At 42.2% G+C, this 24,663-nt stretch overlaps 1 protein-coding gene across 1 annotated transcript in view; it reads right to left on the bottom strand.

The window, feature by feature from the left end:
• LOC137341749 (ATP-binding cassette sub-family A member 13-like) overlaps positions 1-24,663 on the bottom strand; it is a 336,924-nt gene that overhangs the window by 197,015 nt on the left and 115,246 nt on the right. Inside the window, exons 14-18 of the mRNA XM_068005215.1 lie at positions 15,539-15,639; positions 10,642-10,827; positions 9,685-9,902; positions 7,905-8,044; positions 5,892-6,006 (exon numbers count right to left, since the gene is read on the bottom strand). Of these exons, the coding sequence (XP_067861316.1) occupies positions 5,892-6,006; positions 7,905-8,044; positions 9,685-9,902; positions 10,642-10,827; positions 15,539-15,639 (760 nt within the window). The remainder of the gene's footprint in view (positions 1-5,891; positions 6,007-7,904; positions 8,045-9,684; positions 9,903-10,641; positions 10,828-15,538; positions 15,640-24,663) is intronic.

Genomic DNA, 24,663 nt, shown 5'->3' with positions numbered 1-24,663 from the left:
TAAAAACAGGGAGGTATTGCTGCAGTTATATAAGGTATTGGTGAGATCGCACCTGGAATACTGCATACAGTTTTGGTGTCCACACTTAAGAAAAGACATACTTGCTCTCGAGGCAGTACAAAGAAGGTTCACTCGGTAATCCCGGGGATGAGGGGGTGGACATATGAGGAGAGGTTGAGTAGATTGGGACTCTACTCATTGGAGTTCAGAAGAATGAGAGGCAATCTTATTGAAACATATAAGATTGTGAAGGGGCTTGATCGGGTGGATGCGGTAAGGATGTTCCCAAGGATGGGTGAAACTAGAACTAGGGGGCATAATCTTAGAATAAGGGGCTGCTCTTTCAAAACTGAGATGAGGAGAAACTTCTTCACTCAGAGGGTGGTGGGTCTGTGGAATTTGCTGCCCCAGGAAGCTGTGGAAGCTACATCATTAAATAAATTTAAAACAGAAATAGACAGTTTCCTAGAAGTAAAGGGAATTAGGGGTTACGGGGAGCGGGCAGGAAATTGGACATGAATTTAGATTTGAGGTTAGGATCAGATCAGCCATGATCTTATTGAATGGCGGAGCAGGCTCGAGGGGCTGATTGGCCTACTCCTGCTCCTGCTCCTATTTCTTATGTTCTTATGTTCTTATGACTGGGCTTGGTTTGCCATTGTCGTGTCCAGTGCCTAGTGGTCCAATGCCGGGTGGTCTGTCCAGTTTTATTCTTATTATGACTTTTTGTAGCGAGATTGTACAACTGAGTGGCTTGCTAGGCTATTTCAGAGGGCGATTAAGAATCAACCATGTTGCTGTGGGTCTGGAGTCACATATCGGCCAGACCGGGTAAGGACGGCAGGTTTCCTTCCCTGAAAGAATGGGTTTTTACGTTTCATGGCCACCATTACTAATACTAGTTTTTTTGTTCCAGATTTTATTTAATTAATTAAATTTAAATTCCTCAGCTGCCGTGGTGGGATTTGAACTCGTGACGCTGGGCCTCTGGTTAATAGTACAGTAACATAACCACTATGCTACCGTACCCACGGTGGATTTTACAGCACTATAAAGAGTGCTGTACTTTACCCGGATTGACATCAGAAAGCTATGCAGAAAACAGTCACCCCAAGAGACAATTTTATAGTGTTTCAAAGATTACCCTAGCTTTTTTGATTACCGTATCCAGCAGTATGAGAAATAAGTATAACTAACGTTCGCACTTGCATTTCAAAATGTGGGCTCTGCTTTGATCAATTTGATAAAGAAAATTTTGGATTCAGATAGCAACTGCAATATAATGCCCAGAAGCAATGTCTCTTTTAAATGCATCCCTGTCATGATTCCTGTATACTCAACCCACGAGCACCATTCTGAAACAATCTAAGTGGCAGTGGCGATCTCAGTGGCTTTTATCCAGCAAACAGAATCTTGCCATTGATTTTAATGAAGGAGCGGGGCTAAAATAATTAGTTGCGCAATTATTTCAGCAAGGAAAAAGGCGGAGTGGCGCAAAAGGCTCAGGAAATTAGGGAGTGGTGTAAGTAATGGTTGATGTCACTGGCACCATAATTTCCTAGGACTCTTGTGGTGTAAATCAGGCCCTGAAACGTTGATGCACCATTGCAATGGCACAAATCTCCAGGAACATAGGCACATAAGAATAGGAGTAGGACATTTAGTCCCTCGAGCCTGTTCCGCCATTCAATGAGATCATGGCTGATCTGTGACCTAATTTCATATATCCGCCTTAGCCCCATATCCATTGATACCATTAGTTTACTTTTAGTTAACAAAAAAACTACCAATCTCAGATTAAAATTAACAACTGAGTTAGCACCAACTGCCGTTTGCGGAGGATAGTTCCAAACGTACACCTCTCTTCACGTGAAGAAGTGTTTCCTAGCTTCACTCCAAAAGTCCTGGCTCTAACTTTTAGGCTATGTCCCCTCGTCCTAGACTCCCCAACCAGTGGAAATACTTTCTCTCTATCTACCCTATCAGTTCCCCTTAATATCTTGAAAGTTTCGATTAAATCTTAATCTTAATCTTCTAAATTCCAGGGAATACAACCCCAGTTTGTGTAATCTCTCCTTCTAATTTAACCCTTGGAGTCCAGGTATCATTCTAGTAAATCTACACTTCAATTGCTCCAAGGCCAATATGTCCTTCCTAATGTGCGGTGCTCAGAACTGAACACAGTGCTCCACGTGTGGTCTAACCAGGGCTTTGTATAGCTGTGGCATAACTTCTACCACCTTGTATTCTAGTCCTCTAGATATAAAGGCCAGCATTTCAATAGTCTTTTTGATTATTTTTTGTACTTGTCCATGACATTTTAATGATCTATGTACATGGACCCCTAAATCTCTTTAGAACTCCACTGTTTCGAGCTTTTCACCATTTAGAAAGTACTCTGATCTATCCTTATTTGGTCCAAAGTCAATGACCTCACACTTACCTACACTGAAATCCATTTGCCAGAATTTTACCCTTTCACTTAATCTATTAATATCTCTGAAATTTTATGCTTCCATCTACATTACTTCCAATGCTGCCTAACTTTGTGTCATCGGCAAACTTGGATAGATGGCTCGCTATCTCGTCATCTAAGTCGTTAATAAATACAGTGAATAGTTGAGGCCCCAACACAGATCCCTGTGGGACACCACTAGTCACATCCTGCCAATTTGAGTGCCTGCCCATTATCCCTACTCTTTGTCTCCTGCCACTCAGCCAATATCCTAACCAGGTCAATAATTTGCCCTCAATTCCATGAGCTTCAAGTTTAGCTAACAGTCTTTCCTGAGGGACTTTATCAAATGCCTTTGGAAGTCCAAGTACACAACATCCATAGACATTCCCCTGTCCACTACTTTAGTCTCCTCTTCAAAAAATTCAATCAGGTTCGCCAGGCATGACTTACCCTTTACAAATCCATGCTGCCACTCTCTGATCCGCTAAAAATTTTCAAGGTGTTCACTTGCACTATCCTTAATTAGAGACTCTAGGAATTTCTCGACAACAGATGTTAGGCTAACTGGTCTATAATTCCCTGGTTTCCCTCTCTTAACTTTCTTAAATAGCAGAGTGACGTGTTCAATTTTCCAATCTAAAGGAACGGTTCCTGAATCGAGAGAACTTTGGAAGATTATAATTAGGGCTTCTGCAATGTTTTCACCTACTTCCTTTAAAATCCTGGGATGGAAACCATCTGGTCCTGGGGATTTGTCACTCTTTAGTGCCATTATTTTCTTCATTACTGTTAATTTGCTTACTTTAATTATGGTGAGTCCCCGTCCCTGATTCAAAATTAGTTTCCTTGGGGTATCCGCATGCTATCCTCTTCCTCTACTGTAAATACTGATGCAAAGTAATTATTTAACATGGCTACCACTTCCTTATTTTCATTTATAATATCACCATTATCAGTTTTTAAGGGGCCCACATTGCTCTTGACCACCCTATTTTTTTGAATATAATTGTAAAAACGTTTTGTGTTGATTTTGATATCCCTTGCAAGGTTCTTTTCATACACCCTTTTTGTAGCTCTTACTCACTGTTTTGTCACCCTTTGCTGTTCTTTGCATCTCTACCAGTCACCAGGATCCTGCTTACAAAGGATGCTATCTGACCCCCTTATATTTGAATCCCCTACAACGACCACATCATGCTTCGCCTCATCCTCCTCCCTTTGGACAGCCTCCTGCACCAGGGTGCCATGATCAGCATTCTGGCTGTCCTTCCGACAGTCTTTATCCTTATCCTCACAGGTAGCAACTACATTTTACCTGTTGAATAGGATCAGTTTCTGCAGATCCTCGTTCTCTATCTCACCTGGGTTCCCCTTACTCTGCACACTATCGGTCACAACAAACCCATTCAGATCCTGTATCTCTCTACAAGGCGTGACCAAGGTCTGGAGCAAACTGTCCAGATACTTCTCCCCCTCCCTTATGTGTCACAGTGTCTCCAACTCACACTCCAGCTCAAGGACTCTGATCTGGAGAGATTCGAGGAGGAAACATCTACTGCAGATGTGTTCACTCGGGACATTCTCAATGTCCACAAACTCCCACATACTGCAGTCCAGACACACAACCTGCTCTGCCATATCTTATTTATAGATAATTACTTTTTAGTCTGCTTTGTTTTTTTTGTTTTTTTTAAAAAAATGAGCAACTCCTTTCGCCTTTACACCTAATTCCCACTCTCACCAAATTCTCAAGTTCCCACTTGGTTCACAATCCACTCTGTTCGAAATTCCGGGCCATTGTTACTGCAGGTAGCATGAAAATATAGTACCTCATCCTTATTAATTCTTGTACAAACACCATAATCAGGCTGGACTGTAGTGATTTTGTATGTAAAATACACAAAAGCTGCTAAGGACGTCTAACTGAGAACACCATAGTAGCAATTAGCCACAATTGGCTCAACAGCTACAATACTTCCTAATACCTCAGCAGCACTAAAGCAATGATAAAAGCTGTTCAACTGTTTCAACGTAAGCAGTTTGATTTTATCCAAACCAAAATGTTTAGTTCTTGAAATCATGTGGTGGGAAAATAGTGTCTAAACATTTAATGAATTCAACTGAAATTCTTTTCTCCACTAATTTGACAGAGCGGTTAGCCCATTTATTTTAAGCAGGTTAACACCTCTGCAAAAATAGTAATTGCAGAAATTTATTTTATATGCTATTATACCATAGTGTAATTTCTAGGCCTTGATTTCAAGGAAGGGAATTGGTTAGGAGGTAGGAGATGGAGAATAGGGGTAATGGGTATGTACTTTAATTGGCACGACGTGACAAGTGGTGTCCCCCAGGGATCTGTACTGGGGCCTCAGCTTTTCACTATATTTATAAATGACTTAGATTAAGGAATCGAGAGTCACATATCCATGGTTGCTGATGATTCTAAGTTAGGTGGCACAGTAAGTAGTGTAGCTGGGAACAGAAAATTGCAAAGGGACATTGATAAATTAAGAGAGTGGGAACAACTGTGGCAGATGGAGTTCAACGTGGAGAAGTGCGAGGTCATGCATTTTGGACCCAAGAAAGATAGAACAGAGTATTTTCTAAATGGTGAGAAGCTAGAAACTGTAGAGGAGCAGAGAGATTTAGGGATCTATGTACAAAAATCACTAAAAACTAGTAGACTGGTACAAAAAATAATTAAAAAGGCTAATGGAATGAAAGCCATTATCTCAAGGGGGCTGGAATACAAAGGGGTAGTGGTTATGCTACAGTTGTATAAAGATCTGATTAGACCGCATCTAGAGTATTGCGTTCAATTCTGAGCACCGCACCTCCGGAAGGATAGATTGGCCTTGGCCTTGCAGCATAGATTCACCAGAATGATACCAGGGCTAATAGGGTTGAATTATTAGGACAGATTGCATAAACTAGGCTCGTATCCCTGGAGTATAGAAGATTATGGGGTGATATAATTGAGGTATTTAAGATGAGTAAAGGATTTGATAGGATAGATAGAAACTATTGCCTCTGGTGGGGGAGTCCAGAACAAGGGGACATAACCTTAAAATTCGAGCAAGGCCATTCGGGGGTGATATCAAGAAGCACTTCTTCACACAAAGGTTATTGGAAATCTGGGACTCTCTCCCTCACAAATGCTGTTGAGGCTGAGATTGATAGATTTTTGTTAGGCAAAGGTATTAAGCGATATGGAACCAAGGTGGGTAAATGGAGCTAAGATACAGATCAACCATAATCTAACTGAATGGTAGAACAGGCTCAAGGGGCTGAATGGTCAACTCCTGTTCCTATGATGATGAAAGTACAAAAGTATACATTTATTAAAACAGATTGAAATAGATTGTATTCCTACTATATAGATACAGTTTCAGGAGTTATGCGTGGTATCAATCCTGGAAACGTAACTTACCGCTTCCCCAATGTATGAGAATCACTGCCAGCATTCTGCATGATTATCAGAGTCTCATTAAACAGAGTTCTCCAGTTCAGCTTCCCTTTGACACAATTAGATCCTGAAAAATTACCTGTAAAGAATAAGAAAATAACTCCTTTAATTTTTTGGAAAAGGGGAAAAAAAATCACATGCAAAACGGGTTTCAATTTCAGTTAAATAATGAATTGTACTCTCTTTAACTTTGTAATAAACCAGACTGCTACATTTATGCCAGTCTTTTACCATAAGGTCTACAAGTTGGCGAGTGGCAATTTATTTGTGAATGTGGCCTATTCAGTTTTCATTGTTGGGCATCAGGCCAGGTATGAGATCAAATCCCACTTATATCCAGTCTAATGGGCACAGGACAATTTCTCATTATTTGAAATTTAATGATTGACGAAAGCAGCCATTTTGCTACCTTCTACAAAAACAACGCATTCAGATGCTCCCATATGTTATCTGATAATATGGATCCGCTGTTAACTAGCCAAAATTGGCGTTAATGGGACAGTATGGCCTCAAAATAGGAGCGTGGACTTACTGCCCTGTTTATGCTGACACTCTGGCCACCAGCATTTGTGAAGGGGCCTTCCCATGGGCAGCCACCTTCCTCTTTACTATGCAAATCGGGGTCCTATGACATGGGCAGAACGTGCGCCACGTACAGTCTGCCCATGTGTTCTGGCGTTAAGCAGTCTTAAAGGGATTGCTGCAGGCCATTCCAAAAACGGCCCCAAAGTTTTTCCAAGTTATATTTTTGTGGAGCCACGAGGAGCAGGAGTGTTCCTCCTCGCTCCGCAAAAGTAATGCAGGCTTCTACCGGCTCAAAATATCTCCATAACTTGCTAGTCGATTTACGCCGCTCTGCCATTTGCCTCATACAAATGACAGTTTGCCATCAACCTCCCTGTTATTTTTAAGAACTTGCTGGATTTGCACATTAATTGCCCATTAAACTCGCCGCACAAAGTTAGGGCTCCTACCTAACAGTGATAATTTTATCGACGTGATACTTGTTCATGCAGTGCCAATCAACCTCTCCGGCCCAGAAAGGGCACAATTTAAACTGTTGCATCTCATAGAATATGTAGTAAATTTTTCTTAGCGATTTTAAAAACTTCAAATTTTTAATTTTTAAATTATTTTCTTACTTTTCCTTTCTATCTCTTTTTTCTCTCTCTTAATCCAATCTTCCTTTCCCACTCTTTATTTCTCTTTCTGTACTTGATTTGACTTTAATTCACCCTCCTTCTCTGTCGTCCCTCTGTTTCTTTCTCAATCCTTAAATCTCTTTGGTTAAGTAGATACACTGTTGGTCCCGTCATTCACTAAGGTCCCAAATGCTTCATTGCCCTCCCCGTGCTGTTATAAGCTTGCACTTCCAGCAGGCTACGGCACAAATTATATTTGAGCTGAAAGGTGCAGCTGAAATCTCACTAACGGCCCCGCTCCAGCAAGATTTGGCCCAATATTTATTTTAGAGACACAAGAACACATATGAATTGCTGACAGAAATACAAGGTGATCAGACAATAATAATGTACAATATGAATAAATTACCTCAATTACTTTTATACCCTCGCAGCATAATTGCCTCATCATGCATCATTGCTTAACTGCCTGCAACATTTAATATCCGTTTTGCTCGTAATGATCATGCATTATACATAAACACTCTTTCCCAATTGGGAGTTTCTCTGAATCCTAAAGCATGGTTTGGCATTTAACCTCTTGGAATATTAAATATAGCACCTCTTTCTTATTTTTACTCAGACAGGGATTAATTATACATGTCCACACCTTGTTAAACCTAATCCCCAAAAGAAGCAAAAATGTTGAACTGTAATCCAGAGTAATAACTATCAAATTTAATTTAATTTGTCATTCTCTAATCCTACCCACTCCAAAAATAAGTCCAGAATCTTACCCACACCTGTAAACTAAAAGCGACCCTGCATTACTGAGCCTGGTTTCGGGTTTACTCACCGTAACTTGTGAGAGGGTTAATGCTCTGTTGGTTTGAGTTTTCAATCACCCAGCACATTCCTCTAATGTACTTTTCTATGCCTGGCCAGAAATCACTGCTCTCCAACGCAGACCCCATGGTATCGGTTATATCAAAGGCCCTGGAATAAATTAAGTGGTTAGTAAAGGACAAGAAAATAAAAACTAGAATTGCTGCTGTTATTTTTAGTAACTGACCAATTAAGGAATGAATGAATGCCATTTTTACTCCAGACAAAAACAGATAGGTTAATCATGTGAGACATCAGCTACTAAACCAGTGAGCAGTCAGCTGTCAGAGTCAACCGCTTCAGATGTGAAAGCCATTGATGGAGGAGTTCACTCAGCTGAAATTGAATATCTATTCCAGTACTGGCCAGCACATAAATCTTCTTCAACAACCAAAACGACACAAATGAACAGTTAGAGAAAAAACACAAACCTACTGAACTCCATGTTAACCATCCCATTGGAGCAACTAGTCATCCAAAATTGTCAGAGAAAATTGACACAAATCCACCAGATACAACACTGATTTTACACCCTCCTGGACTACAGGGAAAAAAAGACGTATGCTCAGCATTGGACTGACAGGAAAAAAATGGGTGTGTACTCATTAATGGACTATAGGAAAAGGTTGATATGAACTGACTACAGGATTGACGGGAAAAAGTGAACATATACTGACTACTAAAATGTAGGTGAAAATGGGCGTAAACTGACTACCAGGTTAACAGGAAAAAAATTGACAAATATTCACTCTTTCATTTATGATTTAAACTACATTATTTACTATCGATGTTATATTTTTTTAATGGAAAAACTCTCAGCAAGACAGAAACAGTTTACGTGTTGAATTAATGACCTTTTAATGAGATTCATCTCTTCTTTTATTGCTGTTTTCTGCCTGCAGGCCCCCATAGGCCATATGTCTCCTGAGACCAGAAGGATGGCCAAGCAGTCTTTTTCTGATGCCACATATGTTTGGTCACCAGGAAGCATATCAGAGTGGCCTAATGAAGATATCCCTCCCACCCCCAATTCCCCCAGTGGGGGGATGTCTTTAATGGGTTGGTCTCACATGCTTCTTGGTGGAGGAGATGTGGGACACTTGCCTCACCTTCAACCCTCTCTCTTAAATTACTCCCAAGAGGTTCAGTTAGTTTATCCAGTGAGCAGTTCAATCCTGGGCTGTGCTGAGTTGGCTGATCCCAGCCAGTACGTGATATGGGCATAACAACTGCCTTCAGAGTCGCTGCATTAAGGTGAAGAAAATCCTGATTACTATTCAACCATCTCTGCTGTAAGTCCACGTGTGGACATGGAGTGAAGAAAGAATTGAGACCCTCTGTATGCATCAACACTTACAATCTAGGCTCAAACATGAAAGATAGCTACATAGGCAAGGTAATGGGAGGTGATTGGCACGGATGGAACTGTAACTCAGAGAGTCAATACCTTCAGGGTAGAGGGAAGGGAAGAGGAATAATTGATGGAAGAGAGGAGAGAAATTACTAAGGGGCATCCTCTAATTAATCTAGGATGAATCACACAGTGATCAGCACCAAAAAGAACGTTAGTCCTGAAATACCGGGGGCTAGGGGGTTCCTACCAATCTCCCGCAATAACTCTGGTGGAAGATCGGCAAAACCATTTATGCTGTTTCCCTAGGGATTCTACGATCTCCTGCCAGAGTTACAGCAGAAGACCGGGAGTACCCCGATGGAATTCCATATTATTTAAATGCCTAAATTGCACTTACAGGTTCCACAGGAGATGCTCCTGAAAAGTGCTAAAATTAAATCCTTTCCAAAGCTCAGAAGTAACAGTCATATTATCTGTGAAATTCCTGAAGAACTCATTGTAGAAATTGCTGTTGGTGTCAAATGCTGTGATTATTTCCTGCCATCCTCTGTACGAATCTGGAACTGTGACTTGAGTATCCTGCCGCCCAGCAGCCACTGACTGTAAAAGATGAAGCTGTAAAGAAGCAGAAACGGTTATTGCCATGGTTACACTTTTGAACCATCACATTATCTTACATGGGCAGATACTCGAAAATCCTGTATACTAAGAGAGACAGCCGATCAGTTCATTGGTCCATTGGACTATAGGATGAGCAGTGAAGTCACAGTCCAAATCAGTTCAGATTAACTGAGAAAATTCTGAGCTCTGGCCTATTAAATAGTTCAAATTCAAATGTGCTTGCATTTAAAAGAAAAATAAATCAGTAAGTATCAACATCAGAGGATGTATTGATCCCGACTGATTAAACACAGCACCATTTTTGTTCACCAATAAAATTACAACACAGAGATTTACAGTCACTGCTAATTTAGAAATTATTTTGAATTTTTTTATTTTCATACTAGTGCTTGTTTATGTTTAAGTTTTTCAACCTTCCTACTGTAATAACCTATCAGAAATGTTTCATACATCAAAATTATAATCTCCCCTTAATATGATTTACTAACAGGAAGTTCTTTACTACTTTTATTACTAAATAGCAATTTACAAAATTATTTTTAAAGCAGTTCTGTATTCTAAAACCTCTATTAGACACACTTACATTTGTGAGTGTTGCTGTACAAACTGGGGTTGTACACATGTTAATGGAATTACAAACCAGTCATGACTGGCTGCTGAATAATTTCAGCTAATGGATACTGCCTATTTTCAATATCCTCCTTAATATTCTCTTCAATAAGCTACAACTCACAGATTCAACCCATCTCTTCACAGATGGAAAGTGCTCAGTCACATTCCAGACATCACTGGACAGCTGATGACCACAAGTAATAACTGTAAGGACTTCATTTAAAAATGGCTCCTCTGGTAGATTGAGAACACCCTTAATCTTCAAGACCACATCATTGCACGTAACAGTTACATTTTGGGTCAGGATCTGAAAAAAAGTGCAGGACAAAACTGTTGATATTTTCATGATATTTATGCTGCTGACATATCTTTCTCACAACCTCTACACATGTTAAACATTTCTTCTGTTATTGAGGAAATTGAGGAAGATACTTTTAAAATGTTGCATTAACAGTTTTTTTCTACTTTTTCCAAACATTAATAAATGCTGAATAAATCTGAAAAATCTTTAAGGCATAAGCTCTAAAAATGTGCTATTTGCCTAGAAGTTAAATTGTCCTGGTGTTTTTTTTGGGGGGTGGTGGGGGGGAGATGGAGCACTGGTTAATTAATCTTTTTACCCTTCTATACAACATTTAGAGTCTATGATACATCAAGCTCATAATGGGATCATTAGTTCTCCTGACAAAAGGTAAGTTTGATGGTAAGTTTGATACTAAGTAAATTATCACTGCAGCTAGCAGTATTACAACGCTTTATTTTAAAATATGGTTGGCTGCCTCATCTATGTAGGAGGCTTCAAAGAATGAATACAGCTCTGACTGGAGGGAACGGATCTCAGCCAAAGTCGCATTAGGTGTCGTTGCTTTAGGCTTGAGAAGGGGGAGAAAATCCTCATACTCCCATTCACTGTTTTCCAGTGCTGGAAAGTGCAAGTATGTGGATGTCAGCTAGGAACAAGATCTTGCTCGGGTGCCTATTATGTATCTGCTGACAGTCAGGGGGTAATTTTAACCTAATTCGCTGGGCAGGAAACCCACGAGATCGGGTGGAATGCCGGTTTTACACCCCGACCACTATTACTCTCCGTTGACTTCAATGGGGAGTAAAATCGAACAAGGTGTAAAAAGTGTTGCACCTGATTCTGTCAGTTTTCCGAGGGGTGAATTAGGGTAAAATTGCCCCCTCATTGTCTAGGTTCACAGCTGGAGAATGGCCAATTAGGCAAAGTACCAGAGGGCAGCCAGCAGCTGAAGAACTACACCCCAGGATGAGTCATTGGTCTGGACATTGACTCGAAGCTGGGAAGAGAACGGGATGGAGGATAAATCCCCAAAAACAGGAAAGGGGGGTAGGGGAAGTCAGACATCGTCGGACATTGTGGGGGGGGTGGGGTTTGGGGTGCATCAGGCATCGTGGGGAAGGGTCAGTGGCTGTTTAAAAGGTAAACTTGGTGAGCCGTGGGGAAGCACTCTGCTCCTCCTGGCCCACAAGCAGTGCAATAAAGGCACTTTGCGTCTCCTTTTAACTGCCGTGATTCCCGCAGCCCGGGAAACACATGCTGGAGGCATTAAATTTGAAGGTTCTCTTAAATTCAATTTAAAATCACCTAATTAAGATCTCATAATCAGACTGGGCAAATCAAATTGGCAAAGGTAGTTTGGAGGATGAGTTCATGGAATGCATTTAAGACGGTTTCCTAGAGCAATACGTCATGGAACTAACCAGGGAACAGGCTATTTTAGATCTTGTATTATGTAATGAGACAGGGTTAATTAGTAATCACACAGTAAGAGATCCTCTGGGGAACAGTGATCATAATATAATAGAATTTGACATTGAGTTTGAGAGTGACGCACTTAAGTCAGAAACTAGAGTCTTAAACTTTAATAAAGCCAATTATATAGGTATGATGGACGAGTTGGCTCAGGTAGATTAGGAAACCAAATTAAAGGGTATGATGAATGAAAAGCAATGGAAAACATTTAAAGAAATATTTCAATATTCTCAACAAATATACATTTCATTGAGAAATAAAAACTCCATGGGAAAAGTGATCCACCCATGGCTAATTAAAGAAGTTAAGGATAGTATTATATTAAAAGAAGAGGCCTAAAATGTTGCCAAGAAGAGTCGTAAGCCTGAGGATTGGGAGAGTTTTAGAAACCAGCAAAGGACGACCAAAAAATTGATAAAAAGAGAGAAAATAGAATATGAAAGTAAACTAACAAGAAATATAAAAATGGATTGTGAGAACATCTACAAGTATGTAAAAAGGAAGAGAGTAGCAAAAATAAACGTTGCACCCCTAAAGGCTGAGACAGGAGAATTTATAATGGGGAATCAGGAAATGGCAGATACCTTAAACAAATATTTTGTATCTGTCTTCACAGTAGAAGACACCAAAAACATACCAGAAATAGTGGGAAACCAAGGGGCTAATGAGAGTGAGGAACTTAAAGTAATTAATATCAGTAGAGAAAAAGTACTTGAGAAACTAATGGGACTAAAAACTGACAAATCCCCTGGACCTGATGGCCTACATCCAAGGGTTCTAAAAGAGGTGACGCAGAGATAGTGGATGCATTGGTTATGATCTTCCAAAATTCCCTAAATTCTAGAACAGTCCCAGCGGATCAGAAGGTAGCGAATGTAACCCCGCTATTCAAGAAAGGAGGGAGAGGGAAAACAGGGAATTAAAGACCAGTTAGTCTGACATCAGTCATCAGGAAAATGCTGGAATCCATTATTAAGGAAGTGGTACAGGGCACTTAGAAAATCATAATATGATTAGGCAGAGTCAACATAGTTTTATGAAAGGGAAATAGTGTTTGACAAATTTATTAGAGTTTTTGAGGATGTAACTAGCAGGGTAGATCAAGGGGAACCAGTAGATGTCATATATTTTGATTTTCAAAAGGCATTCAATAAGGTGCCACATAAAAGGTTGTTACACAAGATAAGGGCTCGTGGGGTTGGGGGTAACATATTAGCATGGATAGAGGCTTGGTTAACAGACAGAAAACAGAGAGTAGGGATAAACAGGTCATTTTCAGGCTGGTAGGCTGTAACTAGTGGGGTGCCGGAAGGATCGGTGCTTGGGCCTCAGCTATTTACAATCTACATTAATGACTTAGATGAAGGGACTGAGTGTAATGTATCCAAGTTTGCTGATGGTACAAAGCTACGTGGGAAATTAAGCTGAGAGGAGCACACAAAGAGTCTGCAAAGGGATATATACAGATTAAGTGAACGGGCAAGAAGGTGGCAGATGGAGTGGTGAGGTTATTCATGTTGGTAGGAAGAATAGAAAATCAGAATATTTTTTAAATGGTGAGAAACTATTAAATGTTGGTGTTCAGAGAAACTTGGGTGTCCTTGTACAAGAAACACAATAAGTTAGCATGCAGGTACAGCAAGCAATTAGGAAAGCAAATGGAATGTTGGCCTTTATTGCGAAGGGGTTGGAGTACAAAAGTAAGGAAGTTTTACTACAATTGTGCAGGGCTTTGGTGAGACATTACCTGGAGTGCTGTATATTGTTTTGGTCTCCTTATCTAAGGAAGGATATACTTGCCTTAGAGGCAGTGAAGCGAAGATTCACTAGATTAATTCCTGGGATGAGAGGGTTGTCCTATGAGGTGAGGTTGAGTAGAATGGGCCTATACACTCTGGAGTTTAGAAGAATGAAAGGTGATCTAATTGAAACATGTAAGATTATGAGGAACCTTGACAGGATAGATGCTGAGAGGTTGTTTCCCCTTGCTGGAGAGTCTAGAATTAGGGGCATTGTCGCAGGATAAAGAAATTCCTTCTCATCTCAGTCTTAAATGACCACTGCAGAACAAAAACCTTGATTAATTCTTCCTACAATTATTCAGCATCTTTCTTGCTTCCATTTCTCTCTAATTTTTCCTGCATTCTGCACAGTTGAACTGCCTCCAATCTTTCAGCCTATGTCCATCTATTTCTCAGAGAGTTGTGAATCTTTGGAATTCTCTAACCCAGAGGGCTGTGGATGCTGAGTCATTGAGTACATTCAGGGCTGAGATAGACAGATTTCTGGACTCTAGGGGATTCAAGGGATATGGGGATCGGGCGGGAAAGTGGAGTTGAGGTCGAAGATCAGCCATGATCTTACTGAATGGTGGAGCAAGTTTGAGGGGCGTGTGGCCTACTCCTGCTCCTATTTCTTATGTTCTTATGTAAATTGCTCCGATAACTACCCACCTGCTAATTAGGGACCCGCCTCCCGCAAGTAGGTTGCTCACATGCATCCAAATGCACCTCCGTTAAACCTGGAAGTGGGTGCATTGGAGCTGGGTTACGGTCGTGCTGGAAAAATCTATTATTTTAACTTCCCACTCGCCCCCAACCCACCTCTTATTGGGAGTTAAAATTTCCCCCATTGACTCCTGGAAGAACGGAGGAGAAAATTGGGGAAGGAAGAAAAGACTGAGATTGAAAGACAATACAGAGGTAAATAGATGGACATAGGCTGAAAGATTGGAGGCAGTTCAACTGTGCAGAATGCAGGAAAAATTAGAGAGAAATGGAAGCAAGAAAGATGCTGAATAATTGTAGGAAGAATTAATCCAGGTTTTTGTTCTGCACTAGAGGCCTTCAATGGGATACTGAGCAAAGGGACAAGTTACACATTCTACTGACTGGATATCCAACCTACTATGACAGTTCTATTTTTAAAGAGTTCTGTCAAATCTTTAGCAGGTTCTACTATTGTTTGCCTACAATAAGAATGCCTAGAAATGTATTGTCTTTCACTTAAACTTTTGTAAACAATTTTACAACACCAAGTTATAGTCCAGCAATTTTATTTTAAATTCACAAGCTTTCGGAGATTTTCTCCTTCCTCAGGCAAATGTTTCACTTTCACTTAAACAACAGCCAAGGGCACTAAAAAATACAAATCATCATGTAACTGTCTATTCAAAGCAATACAGCTGCACCTCACTATGTCAGTTTTTTTTAATGTTTTAACACTGGTTTTATTGATTTACCATTTTCATTTCTGTCATCAGGATATCCACATCCAACATCATCCGGTCCACAATGTTCACTCCCAAGTTTGAGGACACTTTCTTCAGAAAATCTAGAGCAGCTGAAAGGAGATGAAAAAAAATGATCTAACTGTAACAGTGGATTAAAAGACCATGGCCATCCTGTAGCATGGGGAATCAGCAGATCAACAAATGGAAGTATTGCCATGGGCTTTTTTTTATTTTTGCAGAATTACAATAATATTCATAACTTTCCACATTTCATATCACAGTACAGAACTAAGTCCAATTTATAGTGGACTATAAACCTAATGGAATCTGATTCAGGAATTATCTTTGGAATACATGCCTTAACCTGGTTGATATTTAGGATCTAGTATGTAATGGCTGATCAAATAACACAATGATTTTTACATTATGATATTGTAAGTCACAGTATTTCTCCAGAAGGTCTTAATTAGATATTATTTTGAATGTATTTGAGTTTGTCTCAAAGCTTGTTGACTAAACATCCTTGATTGATCACGTTACGTTATGAGACACCACGGCCAGGATTTTAGCCCGGAGCAGGGTAGGGGGCAGACAGGGGCCGGGGGTCGAATTACGGACGGGAATCCCAGAAGATTTCCCGGACATCCGTACGATTTTGATGTAAGGAGGTCTCATTTTTTTTTGGCGGTTTCCCGTCCGACAGTCCAGCCTGATTTACAGGCTGGTCTCAGTTGGTTGGGAGGAGAGCAAGGAAGAGGGCGTCTTTAGGTAAATGAACAAGTAAGTCTTAGATTGCATGGATGGGGGGTGGGGGGGTGGGAATGTGTGGGCATGGGGGGAATAGGTGGGCACAGGGGCATGAGTGCGCATGGGTGGGCACAGGGGCATGAGTGGGCATGGGTGGGCATGGGAGTCACCGGGGGGAGTCAGTTATGGTAGGGTGGTCAGTCATTGGAGGTCAGTCATCGGGGGCGGGGGGTGATCAGGTGTCAGTCATTGGCGGCAGGGAGATCGGGTGTCAGTCAACGGGAGGGAGATCAGGGTCATTCATCGGGGGGGATCCGGGGTCAATCATGGGGAGGGGTTGGGATCAGGCATCATCGCAGGGGTCACAATCGTTGGGGGGTGGTCTGCAATCATTGGGGGTGGAGTCGCAATCGTTGGGGGCGGGGCGGGGTCCATGATCGTTGCAGTGGTCACTGCAGGTAGGTTTGTTGGGCCTGTGGGAAGTACTCCTGCTCCACCGGGCTCCCAAGCTGTACTATAACGGCACTTACCTGCAGGTTCAGGCCTTCTCGCCTCCTCTCAAGTGGCATGAAGGAGAAGGCCCGGAAATCCCGGCCTCTAAAGGCCCCACCCCGGTAAAAAACAGAAATGGGCGAGTTGGAGGGGGCTCTGAAATTGTTGCAATTTTCAGTGCCCCCCCGCCCCCAACCCACCCGTTTTTCCCATTTAAAATCCTGCCCCACATCTCCGAGTACCATAGATGTTTCTAAACATGCTGGCATGGGAAGCATTACTATCTTTTTGGGGAATGTAAGGCATCAGCAGATGGTGTTTGGCCTACAGAGAAATTGATTGACATGAAGATTGAAAGGAAGTTTGGGATACAGCAGATTTTACTGTGTGATTATGGGTATATATGTAAGAACGTGAAATGTATTTGCTAGAATATTCTCGGAGCTACTGGATAGCTCAATATCTTAACGCAGGTTCGGATTTGATCACCTCGGGAATCTTGTCGATGTAAACCTTTTGCCAGGTTGTATTGCAACGTCTGACATGGTGTGCTATAACTTGTAATACTGTATTTTCACATCTTTACTACGTATCTTGTTTTGTAACACTTAATAAAACCTCATGCTTGGCACAAGACTTACTCACAGCCTTTTTGATTAAAGACCAAACTATTAAACAGAACTAACAGATATATTTATAAGAACCTTGAAAGTCAATTTTTATTGCTGGTTTAAAAACCTGGCTTGTCAGGTGTTTTTCAGTTTTGACTTTTAGCATCAAAAGCAGGAAACAATAAGGGCTAAAATGGAGCCTCAATAAGGTAACTCAGTAAAACTAATGTTTATTTTGACTATCACTGAAATGCAGTATTATAAGGGATGTATGCTCCAAACTAATATAAGTTTCCATAATCACAAATACTATCAAGTTATTTTAAAGATAAAATATATTTACAGTAATTGCAAATGGAATGTGCATTGCAAGTGTTGACTCCTAAAATGTATGTTTAAAGTGGCACATCGTCACCATAGCATCATGAAACACAAATATTTTAAAACGCTGACAAACATGAAATAACTGATGCTAAATTTAAATTTTCAAGTATGTGATCTGAATGGTATTATTGCAATTATTGAATGCAGTGTATCCATCTTATTAGTAACATGGATGTAATCGTTATCAAAGCTCTTCAGATATATTTTCTTCCGTACATTTTTGTGCCAGAGCGTATCATTATTTCACAGTATAAAAGCTCTTAAATGGACATACATCTTGATACACATTCCTTTCTTGTTCCATCTCCAATATAAACCATAAATGTTTTTACTGTCCTTAACTGAGTCTCTTGGATATTGATCAAGGGTGTACTTCAGGCTGATCCTTGGTTGGCCAGAAAATAGAATATTGTCTATTAAGTGTGTACCCTATTAAATTTTGTCATAATTCCTCTTTGCCACTTTCATTTTCCTTCTGGCACCACAAGTCAGGTGTGATAGGCATAATATTACATTTAAATGTTTTATCAAACTTCTCTAAGTGCTGAAAGAACTTGCCTTAAGTTACCTCCCTTCCAGAATTTGGCAATGAATGTCAGGCCCCAGGATGTATGTGCATCACATTACATTACATGCAAGATGAGATGACTAAAGGGACACATGCACATCTTGGGATTCACTAAGACCAGGAAGAATTCATCCCTTTATGGGTCAAAATAGGGCAGAAATCAGTTTTTACTGATTCAGCAACCTGGAAAAATCCAGAAATTTATTGGTGAAAATCAGTAAAAGCTAATGTAAACGGTCTCAATGGATTTATCAATGTTTACTTCAAAACATGAAAGGAATGATTAAATATTAATGATGTACTTTTAGGGATAGAACATGGGTTTTCAAAATGCAATCCTTGGACCCTAAGAGATCAACATTATATTTCTGTATTTGTTGACATACTAGTACACCACTCCTGTTGCTGTTTACTAATGAAAAACATCTTGTGCAGTGATAGCACTGTCTCCTTTGGGTAGTTGACTGCCAGATTTTCATTTCCATTTTAAATCAATGGAAATGAAAATTGGGCAGTTTCTATAACGGGTGACCAATCTCAATGCCAGTTTTATGCTCGGGCGGCAAGTTGAAAATCTACTCCAATATTTTTTGCAATTTAGCATTGGGGTGCCTTGAGAGTTGTCAATATTTGAGGAGTTGGAAAATTTTGAATACAGTGATGCAAACTGGGAATTTCAGGGCTACTGGCTGAAGGCCCTGAGTTGGCCTGGTGCAATTAGGCACACACACATTACTTAATAGTTCTGCAGTTCCCCTTCAGTCTATCATCCCAACAGCATGGTACAGAACAAAAGTGCATGTGCAAAAGTCTATGGTGTATTTTTTGACCACAAGTCAAAAGTGAAGCATTGCTGATGGTTGCTACCATTGAACTAGATTACATCAAAATCTCTTGTGTTATTTCAAATGGATAATAGTAGCAAATTGTTCTGGCACAGAACATGAATCAACAGAAGCTCCCTTTGGGGCTACACCATCATGAAGTGATTAACAAAGAGCTCAGCTACAGATGATCTGCATGTCACAGCTTGATGTATTTATTTTGTGTGACAGCATTAATCTCTTTCTTAACTTTTTATTAAGAGAATCATATGAATATAATGAAATTAATTATAAATATATTAGCAATAAATGTAAGATGAGAGAATGAATTACAAAAAAATACCATTATTGGATGAGTAAAGTCCCTGACGATATATAGAAAGAGGACTGCAGAGAACAAACTGAATAATAGAGTTAGTCCTCTATGAAGTCTTGCCAAGTAAGTTGTTTCCTCACTTTTTTCCCAATTGGATGCTCATATGAAACATAGCACCCACAGCCAATAAGGCAATGAACTGCTCCCATCTGAAACTGGTTCCAAAATGGTGGTGAGAGGGACTCAGGGTATCTCTACCCTAATCTCCCCTTTCCCTCCCCCATCCATTCTATCGGAAATATTTGGATTCTGTTTGACACTTCCGCGCAGTGACACAACAGAAATCTAGCATTCACTGATGGAGCACATTATTGACACTACCGCATGCCATCTTCCTGCTTTACTGCACATGTTACAGCCTTAAATTGATTGACTTAGTCAACTGTGCAGAAATGATGGTGAAAGAGATACACCATAATGATTGGTTCACCGGAACAGTGAGTAGAATTGTCAAAGATTTCTGGTATGACATTTTCCATATTTAATTTTCTGACCTACATTTCATGACTCTCCACACCACATGAATCATTGCCCGACTTGGTGAGTAAGTGACTTTAAGCTAAATTATCTTGTCACTTGGATGTGATAGCACTGTGACAAAAATGGCATGTGATTCTTCTGGCTCTCCTCTCCTTACTCCCTCCCATCCAAAATAAATTGCCAAATTATTTTTCATGAAGACAGAGCCCCCTTAATGGAACCTTTATTAAAATTGATGTCATACAGTTACATGACTCAATTTGAATCCTACAACTGTGTTATAGCCTAAAATGTGTCACATGATTTATATCACTGCAGAATTGCTCATTGCCCAATTAATGTGGTAACTGGCCTACAACATAATTTAAAACCTATTCCATTTTAATTTTACACCGAGAATTGATTTCTTTCATGTCATCTGATCTTGGTTCACTTGGGGCAAGGGTTGGAATAGCAAGCATCAGCATCACTTTATTAATTGTATTAATCTTTAATTTGTAAATCAACCTAATGCATGGCGTGAACAACTTCAGATCATTTCAGGGAAAATAAATGTCTTACTTTCATGGTTTATGAATTCCACCACAAAGGGTCATGGTGTCAGACAAACACCAAGGGTCACAGTGACACTCTAGTTCTATTTTCTAGTAAATCTCCACTCAATGTAATTTATCCTCTCTCTATGTTCGAATGGAAAAGCTTTACCAAGGAACAGTACGGCAGCATATTACTAAGACCATCTGCTTTACAACCAGTCACGTGCTCAGTTCTATGGTTGCCTGCTATTAGTATTGACAGATTTCCTAAAGAGATGGATCAGGCTAATTCACATCAGACATTTCAGGTGAGTACTTTGCATTTGCTTGTTCTCTTTTTAAAGTTGCAAGTAACTAATATCATTATCCTGCTATAGATATTTTTACTGCCATGGTGCTGGCAGATGAGCAGCTAGTGTCCAGGGTCCCGATATTGGAGTGGAGGCGGGATGGCAGCGGAGCTGGGGGGGGGGGGGGGGAATGGGCACGCGGGTAATCCGCCCAATAAAAAATGTCCTTTCCCCATGTGATCGCGATTCAATTGGTGCCACTTAACGTGGCTTCCGAAAGCTGTGCAGCGGGTGGACTGCATCACAGGCTGTCAGGTGGAGGAGTTCTATTTAAGGGGGCAGTCCTCCAATGCCTTTTCCTGGAGCAAACACCCACACACCACAATGGAGCAGCACAGGGCCAAGGCTGCTCCAAGGTTCAACGATGCCTCACTCCAGGTGCTACTGGATGGGGTGAGGAGGAGGAGGGATCTGTTTTACCCGGCGGATGGGAGGAAGTGGCCTGTCTCTGTCACCAAGAAGGCTTGGCTCGAGGTGACAGAGGAGGTCACCAGCAGCAGCAACATCTCCCGCACCTGGATCCAATTCAGGAAGCACTTCAATGACCTAACTAGGTCAGCAAAAGTGAGTACACTTATTGATTCTCCTACATTCCGTCTTCCACATCACCGCCCCCACCCCCCAACTCATTCTGCACTGCCAACACTACTCTATCCCATCACTCCTCACATCCACTTAAGGCTTAGCCTCAACTTACCTGCACTTTCTCAGCACTTCCTCAGCTCCCCATTAGTCATCCCACCATTACTGCTCACCCCAATCCTCATCCAATGTTATGGCTCTGTCTCATACTCACCCTCTGACACATCTCTTTCACGGTCAGCCTTACCCAAACCAATGTATTCATCGGTTGGCCACTTCACCATCACTCACTCACGTCTGTTCTTTCTCCCCTTCTAGGAGAAGAGAGCGCAAAATGCACAGGAGAGAGCGGGGACCGGAGGGGGGCTGCAACAAATCGTCGTGCTTACAGGCGCGGAGCAGGAGGCGCTGGAGCTGAGCCACAACCTCGAGTGCCTGTCCGTCGGGGACGCCGAGACTGGCATCCCACAAACGTCTGGTGACAGAACTTTAACATTCATCACACACAATACGAATTGATGTTAACATGCCTTGCCATCTTCAGCACCTCAGTATGCTCATCGCAACATGACACATCTGTGATGATGCTTAATATTGCCTTCTGTTCTCTTACAGGGCCTTCAGTGACTGCTGTGACGGCAGAGGGTGATTCCTCAGAGGACCTGCTAGCCTCTGAGGGCACACCATCACATCTCAGCGAGCCATCCACCAGCGCAGATACACCTCGGTGGGTCCTAGTCCTCAGTTAGTTGAGCAGACACTGGTGACAGGGGCAGTTGTGGAGAGTCGGCATCGGTGGGAGCACTCCTCTCCAGGCTCTGCTCAGCTGGATGCAGATGCGGAACCCCGGGAGCCATCCTTTAAAAGGAGAATGATCGAGGGACAGCAGCATATTTGGGAGGTACTGGAACAGGTGCCACGCACACTCTCCACAATAGCGCAGAGGATGGAGGAGTCCAACTCCTGCATGAGTGGAATAGTGGCACAGATATGTGAGGGAATCTCTGTGATAGTGTCACAGGGACGCTGAGCAACTCTCTGAGATACTGTCACAGGTAAGTGCTGAAATGTCTGCGATGGAGAGAAGGCTAGCCTCCATTGAGCTTCAAGCACGGTTCACAAATGAGTCCATTCAGGCCCTGACAACAGCCATTCGGACTCACAGTGAACAACATTCTGCCGCCTTAAACAGGCAGACAGATACACTAGCACTGGCCCTTCAAGGCTTCACACATGTCCTCCAAAATGTTGTCCAGCAGAGTGGTAGGAGTGATGTTATCCTGGCCCAGGGAAGGAATGATGGCAAAAGGGGACATGGAAGTGGGAACGCCACTCAAAGCGCTCCCACGTCTCACCCGTTGACCCCCTCTCAACCAGTACTCACAATGCTGCCTCCTTTCTAGGTGGCCGAGTCTGCCCCTGCACAGGTGCAGGTGGAGCAGTCTTTGCAGGGGCCCTCACGGGCTCCAAAACCCAGAGGGTGTAGGCCCAAAGCATCTAAGCAGTCAGGGCATGAACATGAGCAACCTGCCACTACATCTGCTGCAGCCACAGGAGATGCACCACGTAGAAGTAGTCATAAGAGAAAGGCGAAGGTTTTGTGAACAAAAGAATATGCACAAGGGTGTTTGACAGACTGTCATGTTTTTCATTTATATTTAGTTTTTGTTAAAGTGACATCAAATTTTATTATTATCACTACTGCTGACACGTCTTAACCATTCTTGACTGGCTTTTGTGATAGGGCTCTTTCATGAACGGCGAAACTTGATACCACCCATTGGGTCACTTTACAGTGGGTGTATGTGTAGTTGTAGGACTGTTTTGTGCAGGGAGGGGTGGGCAGCCTGGTGTGGACGCTGATCTTTCCAGTTGGACTGTTCGCACTTTCTGATGTTAGGAGAACTGTTCACATATCAGTGACTCTCTGGCCTCACGAGCAGCCAGGTGAGCCGCTGCACTGTGTTGTGGAGCCCCAAGTAGCGGAGGTGGACGCCGTGCCTGGCGAGGCTGGTGATGTAGCTCGTCCTCGGATGTAGTGGTGAATGCAGCCATGGCGCCACCCCCCCCCCCCCCCATCCTGACGGTGTGAGTTTGAGGGGGTCCGCAAAGTAGTTAAATATGTGCGAACAGAAGAATTTTGAGTGCAAAGTAAGAATTTTCAGTGAAAACATAAAGATCTTGCAGCCAAAACTTTGTCTGAAAAAATTGAGTGCCCTGCTGCAATAAGTGAGCTTTTCTCCCCATCTGTCAAAGAAGCATTTGAATGTCCCACTGGCTGCTGGCTGGAACACGTCTGCTGCAACATGGAGGGCATCATTTTAGCACCCGCTATCTGGTGCGTACCTGGAGGGGGGGCTCCGAAAATTGGGCAATCCTGGAGCGGGACCGGAGCCCAGCTCCAACCCGCCCACTTCCGGGTTCCCCACTGACGCGTCGGCGTGCGCACGCAGCCCCCGCTGGTGGGAATCCCGCAGGCAATTAAAGCCAGCGGGATGCCACTTAAAAGCATTTATTGTGCTATTTCAGGTCATTAACTGACCTGATTAAGTGATTATGTGAGGGGGGGTGGGATTTTATAGACAGCTGGAACTGTTTCCCATACTGGGGGAAACACTCCCAGTTCAGCCTGTGGCAGCTGCAAAGGTCCATTTGACAGGTGGTGGGTGGGGGAGACCCTCACTCACTTGGGACAAAGGTTAGCCTCCACCACCCTCCTCCTGACAATCAAATTCACCAACTTGCACACTTACCCCGGGGTCAAGAGACATGTACCTACCTTGCGGACCCCCTCAGATGTACATCTTCTGGATGGGGGCCGCCGTAGCTGCAGTCATGACCTCCTCGGAGGGCGAACAGCATCACCAGCCTCGCCATCCAGGCCGTCCACCTCTGACATGTGGAGCTCCACAACAGAGTGCTGTGACACATCCACCTGTACAGCTGGAGGGAGGGCTACCGCAGAGAGAGATGCATCGCAGAGGGCACTACCCTCGCCACAGGGTCCACAGACCGAGGCTCAGCTTCCTGGACCTCTCTGAGCAGCAGTGCACACGGAGGCTCAGAGTCACTCGACATGTAGTTGTGGACATCTGCTGCCTCCTTCATGCCGAGCTGCTCCTGGCTGGCCCGAGCACCATCTTCTTACCTGTCGCTGTCAAAGTCACCACTGCCCTCAACAACT

Source organism: Heptranchias perlo, chromosome 2 (assembly GCF_035084215.1).
Source record: "Heptranchias perlo isolate sHepPer1 chromosome 2, sHepPer1.hap1, whole genome shotgun sequence".
NCBI lineage: Eukaryota > Metazoa > Chordata > Chondrichthyes > Hexanchiformes > Hexanchidae > Heptranchias > Heptranchias perlo.
This window is presented reverse-complemented; position numbering and strand designations above follow the sequence as displayed.